At 33.8% G+C, this 13,845-nt stretch overlaps 1 protein-coding gene and 1 long non-coding RNA gene across 2 annotated transcripts in view; both read right to left on the reverse strand.

The window, feature by feature from the left end:
* The window catches only part of LOC150098351 (uncharacterized), a 62,794-nt gene extending 56,786 nt beyond the window's left edge, over positions 1 to 6,008 (reverse strand). Inside the window, exon 1 of the long non-coding RNA XR_016549552.1 lies at positions 5,907 to 6,008. This is a non-coding gene — a long non-coding RNA (uncharacterized LOC150098351). The remainder of the gene's footprint in view (positions 1 to 5,906) is intronic.
* A 4,846-nt stretch (positions 6,009 to 10,854) lies between these two features.
* On the reverse strand, positions 10,855 to 13,573 carry LOC150098352 (clotting factor G beta subunit-like). The gene is made up of 6 exons (XM_090405168.1): positions 13,470 to 13,573; positions 12,531 to 12,596; positions 11,751 to 11,815; positions 11,514 to 11,647; positions 11,166 to 11,419; positions 10,855 to 11,039 (listed from the first exon to the last, which is right to left on the reverse strand). The coding sequence occupies exons 1-6, from the start codon at positions 13,531 to 13,533 to the stop codon at positions 10,855 to 10,857; spliced, it is 768 nt and encodes a 255-aa protein (XP_090261294.1). The 5' UTR covers positions 13,534 to 13,573.
* Between the last annotated feature and the right edge of the window lie 272 nt (positions 13,574 to 13,845).

Consider the following 13,845-nt stretch of genomic DNA (forward strand, 5'->3'; position numbering starts at 1 on the left):
TTAAATTTTCATTACCAAGTACCCCCTAATTAATTATTTTAAAAAAATAAATTCATTACTCATTTAAAAATAAATTAATTAGTTAATTAAAATAAATAAATAAATTGATTAAATTTAATTAAAACTAATAAAACTAATAAATTAATTTAAAATATTTGTTTATATGTTCATGCAAACAAAAAATATTATTTATTTTTAAATTTTGGTTCTCCAGAGATGTCAGACGACACACTCTTATCAGTTTCATTTGATCCAGATGCAATATCAACACTTTCTTGTTGCTTGTATTTGCTATATTGCTCTCTTTTGGGGATTTTATAAATTCAATCTTTAACGTCCATACCTAAGAATTTGAAAATTAAAAAAAAAATACTGTATTTACTCGAATTTAACTCTAACTTTTTTCCCAAAATTAAAGCTAAAAAATCGTGTTGCGAGATACGTGCGGGAATTTTATTAGAATTTTTTCTGAAAACTAAAGTTTTCAGAAAAAATCTGAAAATGTGCGACTTACCAAGAAGCTCCTACTCGCTATCACTGCTTTTGGCATTGAGAACAGTTTCTTTGTGTGAATCGTCAAAGTCATCTACCCAAATAGCGTCATCTTCTTTCCCATTATTTCAAGCAAAAATTACCAGTGATTACAAGACTTGAGATACGTAGAGCAGTGAAGAACTGCATATGATTGGTTCGGTATTAACAAAAGATCGCGCGAACCAAAGACAAATTAGCATTTCAACAGTTAAGTTGAGATGCTAATTCCCTTCAACCGAATTCCACAATATCTGAAACATATGCACTATATATTTCTTAGTTTTAACACGTTAACTACGGGGGTGGTGTCAAGAAAAACCATATGTTCCACCGGCACCATATGGTTTTGTTTGGTCTATACAACCGTTTCTGTTGGAGAGGGGATGTGATTCATTAGTTAGTGCCGTTTTATCCCGGTTGTCTCTAATTGCACTGTTTGTTGAAAAATGTAATGACTCCTTTAATTATGCATAGCCGAAAATTGCCACGTACCCTCTAACGACATTTTGCGTACCACACTTTGAGAAACACTGCCCTAAAACATATAAAAGAACCTGTTACTCCCATCTTACAAATAATGCTGAAAACAGAAAAAGATGTTGCTGCTGCTGAATGCCAGTACAATACTATCCACTTAAATAAATGGACAAATATACAAAACACTGAGCTATTCTGGACTGAAGTACGAGAATATAAAGATGCATGTGGAATGAATCAATTTAAAGAAATTGCTGAGTGTGCAATACATTTATTAATACGCCCAAATGCGGAAATTGAAAGAATTTTTAGTTTCATGAATGTAGTTAAAACTAAATTAAGAAACAAGATGGAATTGCCAATGCTGACAGCTATTTTGTCAGTCAAGTATGGCCTCAGACGTAACAACAAGTGCTGTACAGACTATGATTTACCAGCATCAACACTGTGTAATATTGGAACGATGGCCACATATAATAAAGCTGAAAATCTAAGTGAAAACGTGGGTGAATTAAGCGCAAAAGACCACATGGAAGATCTATTTAGCCACTTATATGCAAGTATCACTTCAACTTGAATAAAGTAAGAAAAGTATCAGCTACTACTTTTAACATTTTAGCTGCGAATTTCCATTTTTCATCCTTTTTAGCTCTTTTTATTTAGGATTTAGCTGTTTTCAGTAATTTTCATTTGGCAACACTAACCTCAAGCCGTTCACAGGATGAGGTGGTCAGCCCTACGCCCTGGTGTATCCTATGACTGAGTCTGTGTGTTCACGGGGCCGATTAGCCTGCTTGCGGGATGAAAAACCCCAGATAAACTGGTGAAAAAACCCTACTGTCCATGCCCGAGAAGGGCTAACTTGGCTATGGCTAAGGTAGATCTTTCAGCTCCTCACGTCACCGACGGGAACATTTCTAGAACACTCCTTCCGCAGGCATATGGTTGCGAAGCTCATAGCCACTAGTCAAATAAAATAAGTTTAATGACTTATTTTATAGTGAGTTAAAATGAATTGTCAAAATATATATATAAATATATATATATATATATATCATCGTCATCATGCGTATCAAGGATTTAGGCCTAGTATGGCCTGTTCCGGTCCTAGAAGTCATCGTTGAATCGTTTAAGAGAACGTCCTGGTTTTCTTTTTCCTAATGGCTTGTACTTTAAGGCTTATTTTGGTAATCTTTCTGTTTTTATTCTTTGAACGGTTCCATCCATTTATGTTTATATTTTTTAATTTTTTCTATTACTGGTTCTTGCTTTAATTCTTTCATAATTTCTTCGTTTCTTTTGAGATCAAAAAGAGTATACTTTGCAGTTTTTCTCATAAACTTCATTTCTGCTGTTGTTAATATTTGTTTGTCTTTTTGTTTTATTGTCCAGATTTCGCTTCCATACATTAAGACCGGTAGGGCTAATGTATTGTATACGTTTAGCCTGGTTTGTTTTTGAACTAGGTTTGGTTTAAATATATAAAGTTAATCACACCTGTTATTTTTAAATATTTTGCAATTTTTACGCTTATATTTTTTTTCATTTTCATATGTGATCATACATCCTAGGTAGTTAAATGAATTCACCTGTTCTAAGATCTTGTTATCTATTACTATCTTAGTTCTTGATGGATCTTGTCCTTTAAAGGTCATAGTTTTGATTTTTCCGTTGATATTTTCATACCATAATCTTTGGTTATATCATTTAGATCTAGAATAGCTTTCTGTAAGTTATCTTCAGAATTTGTAATTATTATTTTGTCTTCGGCAAAAAGGAGAGTGTTTAAGTTTACAGTAGAAGAAAGTTTAATTCCTTGATAGAAATTTTTACTCCATTTTATTATTATTTAATTTAAGTAGATATTAAAAAGAGTTGCTGAGAGGGGACATCCCTGTCGGACCCCTTGGTTTATCTCTCTCGTATATGATGGCTCGTGATTTAATCTTATTTGTATTTGATTATTTTCATATATACTTATTATATCATTCAGGATATTATTTGTATTTGTCTTTCTTTTAATATGTCAAATAATATGTTTCTTTTAACTTTGTCAAATGCTTTTTCAAAGTCAATAAATGCAATATGCGTTTCTAAATTGTATTCTCTTCTTTTCTCTATTATTAATTTTAGGCAAAAGGCCGGGTCTATACATGATCGTCCCTTTCTAAATCCATTCTGTACTTCTAAAATAAAGTTTTCGGAATATTTCATTAGTTTTCTATTTAAGATTCTGCTATATATTTTGTAACAGGAATTTAGTATACTGATACCTCTATAGTTTTTAGGGTCATCTCTATTATCTTTTTTAAAGATAGGAATCGCAATTGCTTTTTTCCATTCTATTGCTGGGATATCAGTTGAATAAATTTTATTTTAAAATAATAGCAGCCTTTCTTTGAATTTGTTCCTGCATATTTATATACTTCTGAACCTAGCTTATCTTCTTCAGGTGGTTTTCCGTTTCTTGTTTCTTTCAGGCTGATTTCTAATTCTTCTTTGTTTATTTCCTTTTCATTTTCATTAAATGTTTGCCAGATATCTTTTTTAAAATACCTATCTGTTCACAATTCTGTATAGATTGTTAGAAATTTTTCTAATTTAAATTCGGTGTTTAATTTTATGTTGTCTTTAGTATCTGTATTTAAGTGTATCAAAATCTTATATACTCGTGCATTGGGTCTTATTTTATATAAATCATGTTCTAAATTAGAAACAAATTTGTTCCATGATTCTCTATCTCTTTTTCTGACTTCCCGTTTAGGCTATTGCTCCTATTCTTTTATATTCTATTTCATCTTCTAATCTTTACTGCTTAACAATTTGTGATAGGCTTCTTTTTTCTTTTTGATTATTTCTTTGATTGTATCATCCCAGATCTTCAGTTTTTTCCCTTTAATTGAATTTTTTGGTCTTTCCTAAGCTTTCATTTGCTGTTGCATTTAGTATCATTTTTATATTATGCCATGCTATTTCTATTTCTTCATTTTGTTTTATTTTATCTAGATACTGGTTAATTCTTTGTTCATATGGCCATTGTACATTTGTGTCATTTAAAAATCTAAGTTTTATAAACAAATGTTTTAAATTTTCTTTCCGTTCTTGTTACTTGTAGCCATTTAGGTGGTAATCTTAATTTTATTTTAACAAGGAAGTGGTCACTGCTTATTTCGTATCCTCTCTGAACTGTAACATCTAACGTTATAAAGTCGATAAATTTTTTACCATTCCTGTGTAGAGTAACATGAATGTTCCAGAGCAACAAAAGAAGGAAAAAAGTTCCGTGCCACGGTTGCCAACCTCCTTCTAGGGGATGACACTTGAAGAAGACGAAATTTAGAGTATGTTCTCCACATTTTTATTATAATTACGGCTATTTAGCCTGCTTCAGTTTAGGAGTGCCCCTGTTTAAATGTCATTGGCTATTTACTCATGGATTCTTAGGCATTGTAGGGCATTGTAGGTTCCCTAAGAATCCATGAGTAAATAGCCAATGACATAAACAGGGGCACTCCTAAACTGAAGCAGGCTAAATAGCCGTAATTATAATAGTTTATTAAGAGGAGTAACATGGGAGTTTTCCCAGAAATGATATACACAATGTTCTCCACATATTCCAATATTATTATTAATTTTCGTGTTTAAATTCTTGCATTTAAGTCTCCTGTTAAAATTACATATTCATTTTATTTATTTTATTATATATATTTTGTAGCTGATTATAAAAATCAATATTATCCTGTTCTGTTCCTTCTTCTGGGGCATATAAACCAATTATTGTTAAATAACATCTATGTATTTTTATTCTAGCTTCTATTATTCTTTCATTCCATAATTTATAATGTTTTAACGATATTACATTAAAAATTTCGATTCTCATGGTTCCTTTTAATATCTTTTTTTGTTTCAGTGATTACTGCTATTTTAAAATTTCTTTCATTTAATATTTGGTCTAATTCTATTTCTTTATATGCTATTCCTCTTACCTTCCAATTTGCTATATTTATTATATTTGCCGTTTCCATTTTCGATTTACGTTTTTCATTACAGGGTCGTTTTCCATAGATCCATTCCGATTACCTTTTTCTGTCACCTTAAGAGTAGAATTATATTCTCCATGTCAGGTGACTAGACTGACGATTGATGGTTAAGTGCTAGCGCTGCTGCCTTAAGGCTTCTGAAAACAAGCCTTCTTCCAGATTAAACCCATAGGAGGAATAGGGTATATTGAAGGGAAAAGAGTAGATTATAGGAGAATAGAGTAGAATTATAGTAAAGGTTTATAAAAGGGACATAGTTGTTACGCCAGAAATGAAAAACCCCATGGCCTTCGAGTACTCTAATAGCACAAGGGACATAAAATAAGAAGAGTTGGCTGATAAGACCTTATAGGAAAGATTAAAGTGAGTGGATATTCCTCAAAGAAGAAGAAGAAGAAGAGGATAGATCAAGCTAGGTGTCCATGGGAGTGCCACTTCCTTTACAATCAAGATGATTACCCCTTATGACCCTGTTGGTCCACGAGTCCTTATTCAGTATATTCTGACCACCCCACCATATATACATATACACACACTTTATATATTAATTCATTTATTTATATATTAATTAATTAATTTATATTTATATATTATTTATATATTATATTATATGTTATTATATTATATAGTATTTATATTATTTATATATTTATATATATTATTAAACAATTTATATATTAATTAGTTAATTAAATATATATTTAAATATATATAAATATAAATAATAATTATATAATAAGTGCGTTTTCTTCACAAAATTATTATGTATAAATAATAATTATATAATATAAACCACTGTGATTTCCATATAGAGAAGTCATAGTTTATTTGTAATAAAACGAAATCATACTTTACCTATGAGTTACCGTACTTCTTTATATAAAGCGTCAAATGAACGATGTTATTTTTGAAAGATGCAGTCGACTGCAACTCTAACGTATTCTTAGCCAATTTTTCTATTCTACAGTGCACTTCTGAAATGTCCTCGGCAGTTGCGCAATGCAATTCAATACTTCGACAAACAACGTGATACCAAGTCAGGTACATTCCCAGCATTCCTTACAGAGGTTCGCAATATTAAATTTCCGCGTCAATAGTTAACACTTTTACATCATTATGGAAACAGAGAAAAAAAATCGTACTTGGTTAGGAAAACGCCATAATTTACTATAAATAAATACATTAAGAATAGTTTAAATAATGAATTCAAATCTTAGCCACATAAATTATGTTTGTTGATTGCAAAAGAATTATTTGCATTTACTTTTTTTATTTATTTATTTAAATATAAAAAATGCCCCTTTCTGGAGATGGAAAAGCTCATAAATGGTTGCATCTTTTGACTACGAGATAAAGTTTGATTACTAACTTGAATATAGGTCGAACGCGTTTCCATGACGTTGATTGTGTGAATGAGAAAATGTATTAAATATATTAATCCTGTCTGTCGTTTTCCTGATACTATGATGGATTCATAAACCATACTTTAGAAGCATATCGTTTAGATCCTTGTTTTAAGGTTTTTTTTTTATTTCATACTAAAGAGGCGAATGTTCTTTAAGCAAACCAACAGAATACGCACATAATTAGCATATGTCTTCCATCTACATTTCAGGTTGTCATGGTTTGGACGAATCATACCCTTGGAGGGTTATGGATGGCAATGCCATAGCCAATGAAGTTCTAACTGAGGCTCGGCTATTGCTGTTACCCTCCTGCCATGATCAGGGCTTTAATAGCTCAATAACACCTTCTCCCTACACTGTCCTCTACAGATAACGGGGAAGATGAAAAGCATTCTTGCTTCGCCCCTTTAAGCCAGTCCTTATAAGGACTATAAGGTTGTCATTCGCGATACCACTTCAAAGGACTGGTTTCAGATATGCCAGGTTTCTTTGAAGAGTTAAGGGTGCAGTTTGTGTTAAGTAGAGCATTAGACGATGTCATTAAATTAAAAACTCACTGGAGGCATTTATTAAACTAGAGTGTAATAGCAAAATGGTTACAGGGTTATCATCAATGATTTCAAATAAAGTAAATAAACAGCATCGAAAAGCAAAGGAAAATTTAAAAAAAAAAAAAAGGTCTTCTTTTCACTTCAGTCCATGTGGCTAGTAATCCAATCCAGATATGATGTGACTCGAGTGTACAAGGCAGGATAGCCTTTCTCTGCACAGCGATAGCTGAACGAAACTATCCCCACCAAAAACCGGGTTTTGTTCTCTTTCATTACTAAAGGTCCTCCAGAATCACCCTGAAATAAAATAATAATAATTATATTGTAACAACAGTTTGCTAACTACATCAATTTGTAGTTTATTTAAATTCAAAATTTACATTTGAAGCTGATTTTTTTTGTTAGCAGTAAGGAATGCTGAATGCTCACTTTTTCACAATACATTTTTTTAATTGGCAATAAATTTTAATAATATTTTTAATATTTAATGATCGTATTTGTCTTCGAGAACAGTTAAGATTTTTTAACACCACGATACAAAAGGTTCATTGCTAAGTAAAATGAATGATACCAAATTTAAAAATGTATAATTTGAATATAATTTATCTACTTTAATAAATTTCCTTATAAGGACTGGCTTAAAGGGACGAAGTAAGAATGCTTTTTATCTTCCCCGTTATCTGTAGAGTACAGTGGGGATAAGGTGTTATTGAGCTATTAAAGCTCTGATCATGGCAGGAGGGTAACAGCAATAGCCGAGCCTCAGTTAGAACTTCATTGGCTACAGCATTGCCATCCAAGGGTATTGGATTGAATGAAACAATCACCGCATCGTACGGTCGATTGATTCATCCGAACCCCTACCAATCCTAATACATTTCATAAACTTATCCTTATATCCTTATAAGGACTGGCTTAAAGGGGCCAAGCAAGAATGCTTTTCATATTCCCCGTTATCTGTAGAGGACAGTGTAGGGATAAGGTGTTATTGAGCTATTATTAAAGCTCAGATCATGGCAGGAGAGTAACAGCAATAGCCGAGCCTCAGTTAGAACTTCATTAGCTACAGCATTGCCATCCATTACCCTCCAAGGGTTTTGGATTGAATGAATCAATCACCGCATCTCACGGTCGATTCGCTCCGATTTCATAAACTTAAATTTCAAAAGTATATTTAAGATACAAATATGAAAGAGGTATGAAAATGTTATAGAAGAAATATAACAATATATTATCTATGAATGACATATCAATGGGGAATTAAAAAATGAATTAAAATTAATTTAATTAATTAATTAATTCTCTTTACTGTAACAAAAATTAATACATGTAATTATTATTAATACTATTTTTAAAATAGTTATTCAGTCTTTAAAATTCGTACCTACTACTGCAACTTATACGTTGCACACATGTGCAAACGAATACTTGTTATATTCATATTGTCATTTAAAAGCTATCATCTTCCATACATTTTATGTTTTATATAAAACTAAGATATATTTGTTACATTTTCTCGTGGCTACAGGGATTAGGTATACTATTTTGAATTAATTAATATTTTTTCTAAATATATATTTCACAGAGAGAAAGAAAGAAGGAGATTATTATTATTATTATTGTTATTATTATTATTCAGTTCGAATAGTTCAATGTTAGGGAAATAATAGCAATATTAATAACTATAATAATAGTGATTATGAATATTAGTTGTTTAAGCGGTGCTGAGGGAGGTAATCCCATCGACTTCGAAGATAGGGTTTAGCATTTATGAAGAAAGAAATAATAATAATAAATGGTTTTAAAATTGACTTCTTCAATCAGAAAAAATAGAAAAATAGAAATAATAATACCAAAATTAAAAATTAATTGTATCATTTATCCACTTTAATCCGCCATCCGCCGCCCTCGAGGGAGGAAGTCGTGCACAGCAAGGGCAATTAAGGCCTCTGATGGTGCACTTTTAACAACCGAGAAGGATATCCTCCACAGATGGAGGGAATACTTGTAGGTTCGGGGCAATGACTAGTCTCACAGCAGAAGAGGTCCATTTAGCAATAAAATCGCTAAAATCGGGCAAGGCTGCTGGCGATGATGAAATTCGGCCCGAAATGCTAAAAGCCTTAAATCGAGACGGTGTTCTCTGGCTGACTCGAGTCTGTCAGGCTGCTTGGGTATCTGGGCGAGCACCAAAGCAATGGCTGATAGGCATAATAATACCAGTCCTCAAGAAGGGAGACCAGAAGGATTGCAGAAACTATCGTGGCATCTCTCTGTTTAGCCTGCTTGGGAAAGTGTATGCTAGTGCTTGGAAAGACAGTACAAAAGCATAGTTGAGTCAAAGTTCCAGGAAGAACAATGTGGCATTCGTCCTGGTAGAAGCACAACTGACCAAATCTTCACTTTAAGGCGTCTTTGAGAAATCTTGGGAATATGCCAAGAATGCCTACACATGTTTTGTGGACTTCGATAAGGCATATGACCGGGTTCCTCGCGATAAGCTTTGGCATGTATTACAGGAGTATGGAGTGGATGGCCAACTATTAGCTGCCATCAAGTCCCTGTATGAATGCCCAGATTTTTGTGTCAGGGTAAACAGCACAAAGTCTGAACCTTTCACAGTCTCCGTTGGCCTCTCCCAAGGGTGTGTTCCGTCACCCCTCCTTTTCATAATATTTATGGAATGGATTGATAGGCACAGCCGAGGCAGTGAGCGTGTCAGAATTGGAAGATGTATCATTGGACATGCTTTTTGCAGATGACCTAGTTCTGCTTAGCTCTTCCACAGATGACCTCCAGCGGACCCTGTATAGGTTTGTAGCTGTTTGCGCAGACGCTGGAATGAAGATCAGTGTGGCCAAAACTGAAACATTTGTGGTCTCAAGACAACCATCCTAGTGCACGCTACATGTAAGTGGAGTCCCAATGAGACAGGTGGAGAAGTTTAAATACCTTGGGTCCGTATTCACGAATGATGGAAAATGGGACGTAGAGCTAGATGCTCGAATTGGCTTAGCAAGTGCAATATTGCGGGAGCTTGGCCGTTCGGTAGTATTGAAGTGGGAGTTAAGCCAGAAGGCAAAGGTGGCTGTCTTCAATACAGTCTGTGTTCCCATCCTCACCTATGGTCATGAGAGCTGGGTAACGACCGAAAGAATGCGGACACGAATCCAAGCGGCTGAAATGAGGTTCCCTCGGTGGTTGCGGGGCTCACAAGACTCGACAGGGTCAGAAGCTCTGCAATTCGGGAAAATCTCAATACTCAACCGCTGCTTCTCCGTGTTGAGAGATCACAGTTACTTTGGTACGGGCAACTGGTCAGAATGCCACAAGAAAGGCTACCTCAGCAGGCCCTCTTTGCAAATCCAGAGGGTGGGAGGCCACGTGGAAGGCCAAGGACTCGCTGGATAGATTATATATCTATATCTATCCAAAATCCAAAGGTTTGGGTGGCCACGTTTGAAATTCCCCCCGGAACACCTTAGCTCGGTGGCAGAGGATCGTGACCATTGGAAGTTCCTCTTTTCCCCCACAACCCAATTAGGAAAGGTGGGCCTTGAAGACGTATGCATGTGTATATCCTTTAATTTAATTTAATAATGGTAACACATTTGATAAACTTAATTTAAAAAGTATATTGAACATACAAATATAAAAAAGGTGTTAGAGTTTTATAGAAGAATGATTAATAAATATTTTTTATTTACAAAACTTCAATGCAGAATTTAAAAAGGCATTAAACTTTAAAATAATTTCTTATAAATATAGACATCCTTATTAATATTGTCAAAATAAATAAATCAAATTTTTTTACTTATTCGGTAGTATTTATTTTTCACTTCCAGTTCATTTGCGATAACCCACCGTGCAAGCATTCACTCTTTCAGTACGTCTTCCAGCACACAGCATATCATCAGTAACTCCTTTGGAGATGAATATATTCTTTCTGAATCTTTCGTAAGCCTTACGACATTTCGAATTTGATACGATGTTTATCTTGGCCTGCTGCAGAATTGTGCTTTTTTTGCCCCCTATTAGGGATTATTCGAATAACAAAAATGAAAACACTCGGAGAAATAATAATAATAATAATAATAATTTTAAATATTTTTAATCTAATAATAATAATAATAATAATAAAGAATCAAGAACCGTACAATAAACGGTGGTACCCCATCCAGTAACCACGACCTCTCTATTCACGTATCGCTCGCCAGTCATGGATGCAGGAGGCAGGCACACTGGAAATACTTTGGTGCTGAGGATGGCTTCTGTCGATAGCTTCAACAACGCGATATCCATGTACATTGTGCGATTGTATTTTTCGTGAACCTTCACGCTCTGCAACTGGTGCGGAGATCCGTCGTTAGCTTCGTTCGATCCTAAATAAATGATGAAAGGGGATGCATCGCTGCAATAAGAAAAAAAAAAGAAACAATGAAGAAAATAAACTAGAAAAATTAGAAGGCAAATCGGCTCTGGATATCAGAGAAACAAATCCTTACATGGTTTTTGGCTCAGTTCTGGGAAGTTCAATCAGAAAGCAATGAGCAGCTGTTATGATGTATTTGCTGGTAATCAAAGAGCCCCCACATCGAAATTCCAATCCGTATTTGGAGTAGTTAGTGAATAGTGCAGCCTGAAACACAGAAGGAAACAAAGCAGTTAAGCATATTGAACTGCATCTGTTCAGATATCAAAGCATTCTCATTTTAAATGCCGAATAATTGATGAGTGCTTACCATCCAAGGCCAGGAGTGTGGAGGTGCGTCTTTCCCGCCTATAACGTATCGGACAACTGTAATATCTGTGGAATTAGGAAAAAAAGACTGTGGTAATTCACACTATCCGGATTTGTTTTAATTTGTTTAATAACTACTGGTATAGAAAGACTGTAGCCTAGTCGCGAAGCCACTTCACGCACAGACTTGGTGTCTTACACGTGAATAAAAGAATACAGAGAGAGAGAGAGAGAGAGAGAGAGAGAGAGAGAGAGAGAGAGAGAGAGAGAGAGAGAGAGAGATCTGCTTCTGCGTAGATATTTATTCTGGAGAAAATTAATTCTGCACTTAGATATGGATATCAGAGAATTATGATGTGCCATTTTTAGGTTAAGAAAATCTAGAAATCTAGTCTCTCCAATGATCTCACTGATCATTTGTAAAAATATGTGAAATATTTCTGCAAAATAAGGCAATATCTATATTTGGTACCACTTAAGTATGTCTGCATACTATACTGAAGTCCTGAAACCTGTGTTGAGTACATGGACATTTGTATAACAGTGGAGGACATTTTTGAGGTTCTGTTTGTTTTCACGTGCACTAAACTATCTATAAAAAGAAAATCCCTGAAGAAGTGCAATTTTAACCTAAAAGTTATGGGAGAGAGGAAAGAAGAGTTCACTGATCTGTATAAGAAAAATAAATAAATCGTGGATGAAATAAGCTTGGAGAATAGTACTCATTTCATGGTTTGGGTCATATGACTTCAAATAGTGGAAATAACAGAGAAATACTTACTAGCATCAAAGGATTCGGGTGATCCTGGAAACAATGTCAGAAGCTGTTTCTTGCGAAGTCCACATTCTAAAACGACATCAATTATGACAGATCACTACAATATGCTCAAGTGAAAGAAATTTATTCCTCTTATCATTGTTAAACACAACTGATAACCTACTTTAACAAATTATGAATCAACTGTAATTCATACTACTTGAACACTTGGTATTTGTTTATTTGTTCTTTAGTGATTATTAAATGAGGACTTGCCTGAATGGAACTCTTGGATCACTTTGTATTTAGTAGCATATAAATTGTGGACAAATGCAGAAACAGAATGTATTTTTGTATCACATACGATTGTTCTTCTCTTGGATTATCAAGGGAAGATCAACGACCGAGCATCAGGGAAAATTAATTTTTCCTGCAATCTGAAGAATGATGCAAGATATATGATTATAACATGATGAGGAATTGGAATAATATTGGATCCTTATGTGGGCTGATTTGAGGACGTTTTTATAAGTCGGAAAAGTCATAAATATTTCAAATGTTTTAAAGATCCATGAGATGGAGAATCTTTGCAATTTTTAGTAAATCTGCAAGATGGGCAGTCTCACTCGGGTTGTTTACTTGTGTACATTAAAATTACTAATTATTCCACTTGAATCACGTGTTCGCATTCATTGAGAGCCAAATGAAACTACATGGTTGAAGAAAAAAATATTTTTCTGTGAATTAAGCAAGTTGAAATAATCAAAGTTTTCTTATTGTATTTATAATCAAATATTCAAACTTTCTTTGAAAATAAATCTGTATAAATATCAGAATAATACTTGAAAAAATCACACATAAAAACTCATATATTATTTATTAACTACAAAGTCTATCGTATTAATTTGCATACGTTTTCATTCATATTAAGACCCACAATTAGAGCAAAATCAAAGTGCTTACCTGGATCAGAATACTGCATTGAAATTGCTAACAAACTCAGTACTGAGAGTTCCAAAAGGGTCATGGTTCAATATGTCGCTTTTTGCTTTTATGACTCGATTTCCTGCAGAAGTATAAATGCATTCTGAATAAACTCCAGACTGAATCCGGTTTTTAAATAAGCATCTTGTAATAGTGTTAATAATACATAAATATGTGTGTTTTAAGTCTCATCCACGGCCAATGCAATCTAACTTATCCGAACATGTATCTCACACACTTGAGATGGAAAGTCTGCGTTAGTGTGTCAGCTCAAACCTTTGCACTAGCATTAATTCGAAATATATTTTCGAATTGAAGTATCTGTTCAACTTGACAAGGCTGAATTGTCTGAAAT

The sequence above is a fragment of the Typopeltis vanoorti genome, chromosome 15 (genome assembly GCF_054136105.1).
Source record: "Typopeltis vanoorti isolate ZY-2024b chromosome 15, IOZ_Tvanoo_1.0, whole genome shotgun sequence".
Classification (NCBI taxonomy): domain Eukaryota; kingdom Metazoa; phylum Arthropoda; class Arachnida; order Uropygi; family Thelyphonidae; genus Typopeltis; species Typopeltis vanoorti.

What these genes read in the sequence shown, in the direction of transcription:
- LOC150098352 (XM_090405168.1), bottom strand. Translation starts at nt 13,533, where the DNA reads ATGACCCTTTTGGAACTCTCAGTACTGAGTTTGTTAGCAATTTCAATG. An exon ending in AATGCAGTATTCTGATCCAG is followed by an intron (nt 12,597 to 13,469) that starts GTAAGCACTTTG and finishes ATGTCGTTTTAG; the next exon opens with AATGTGGACTTCGCAAGAAA. An exon ending in ACCCGAATCCTTTGATGCTA is followed by an intron (nt 11,816 to 12,530) that starts GTAAGTATTTCT and finishes CTAATTCCACAG; the next exon opens with ATATTACAGTTGTCCGATAC.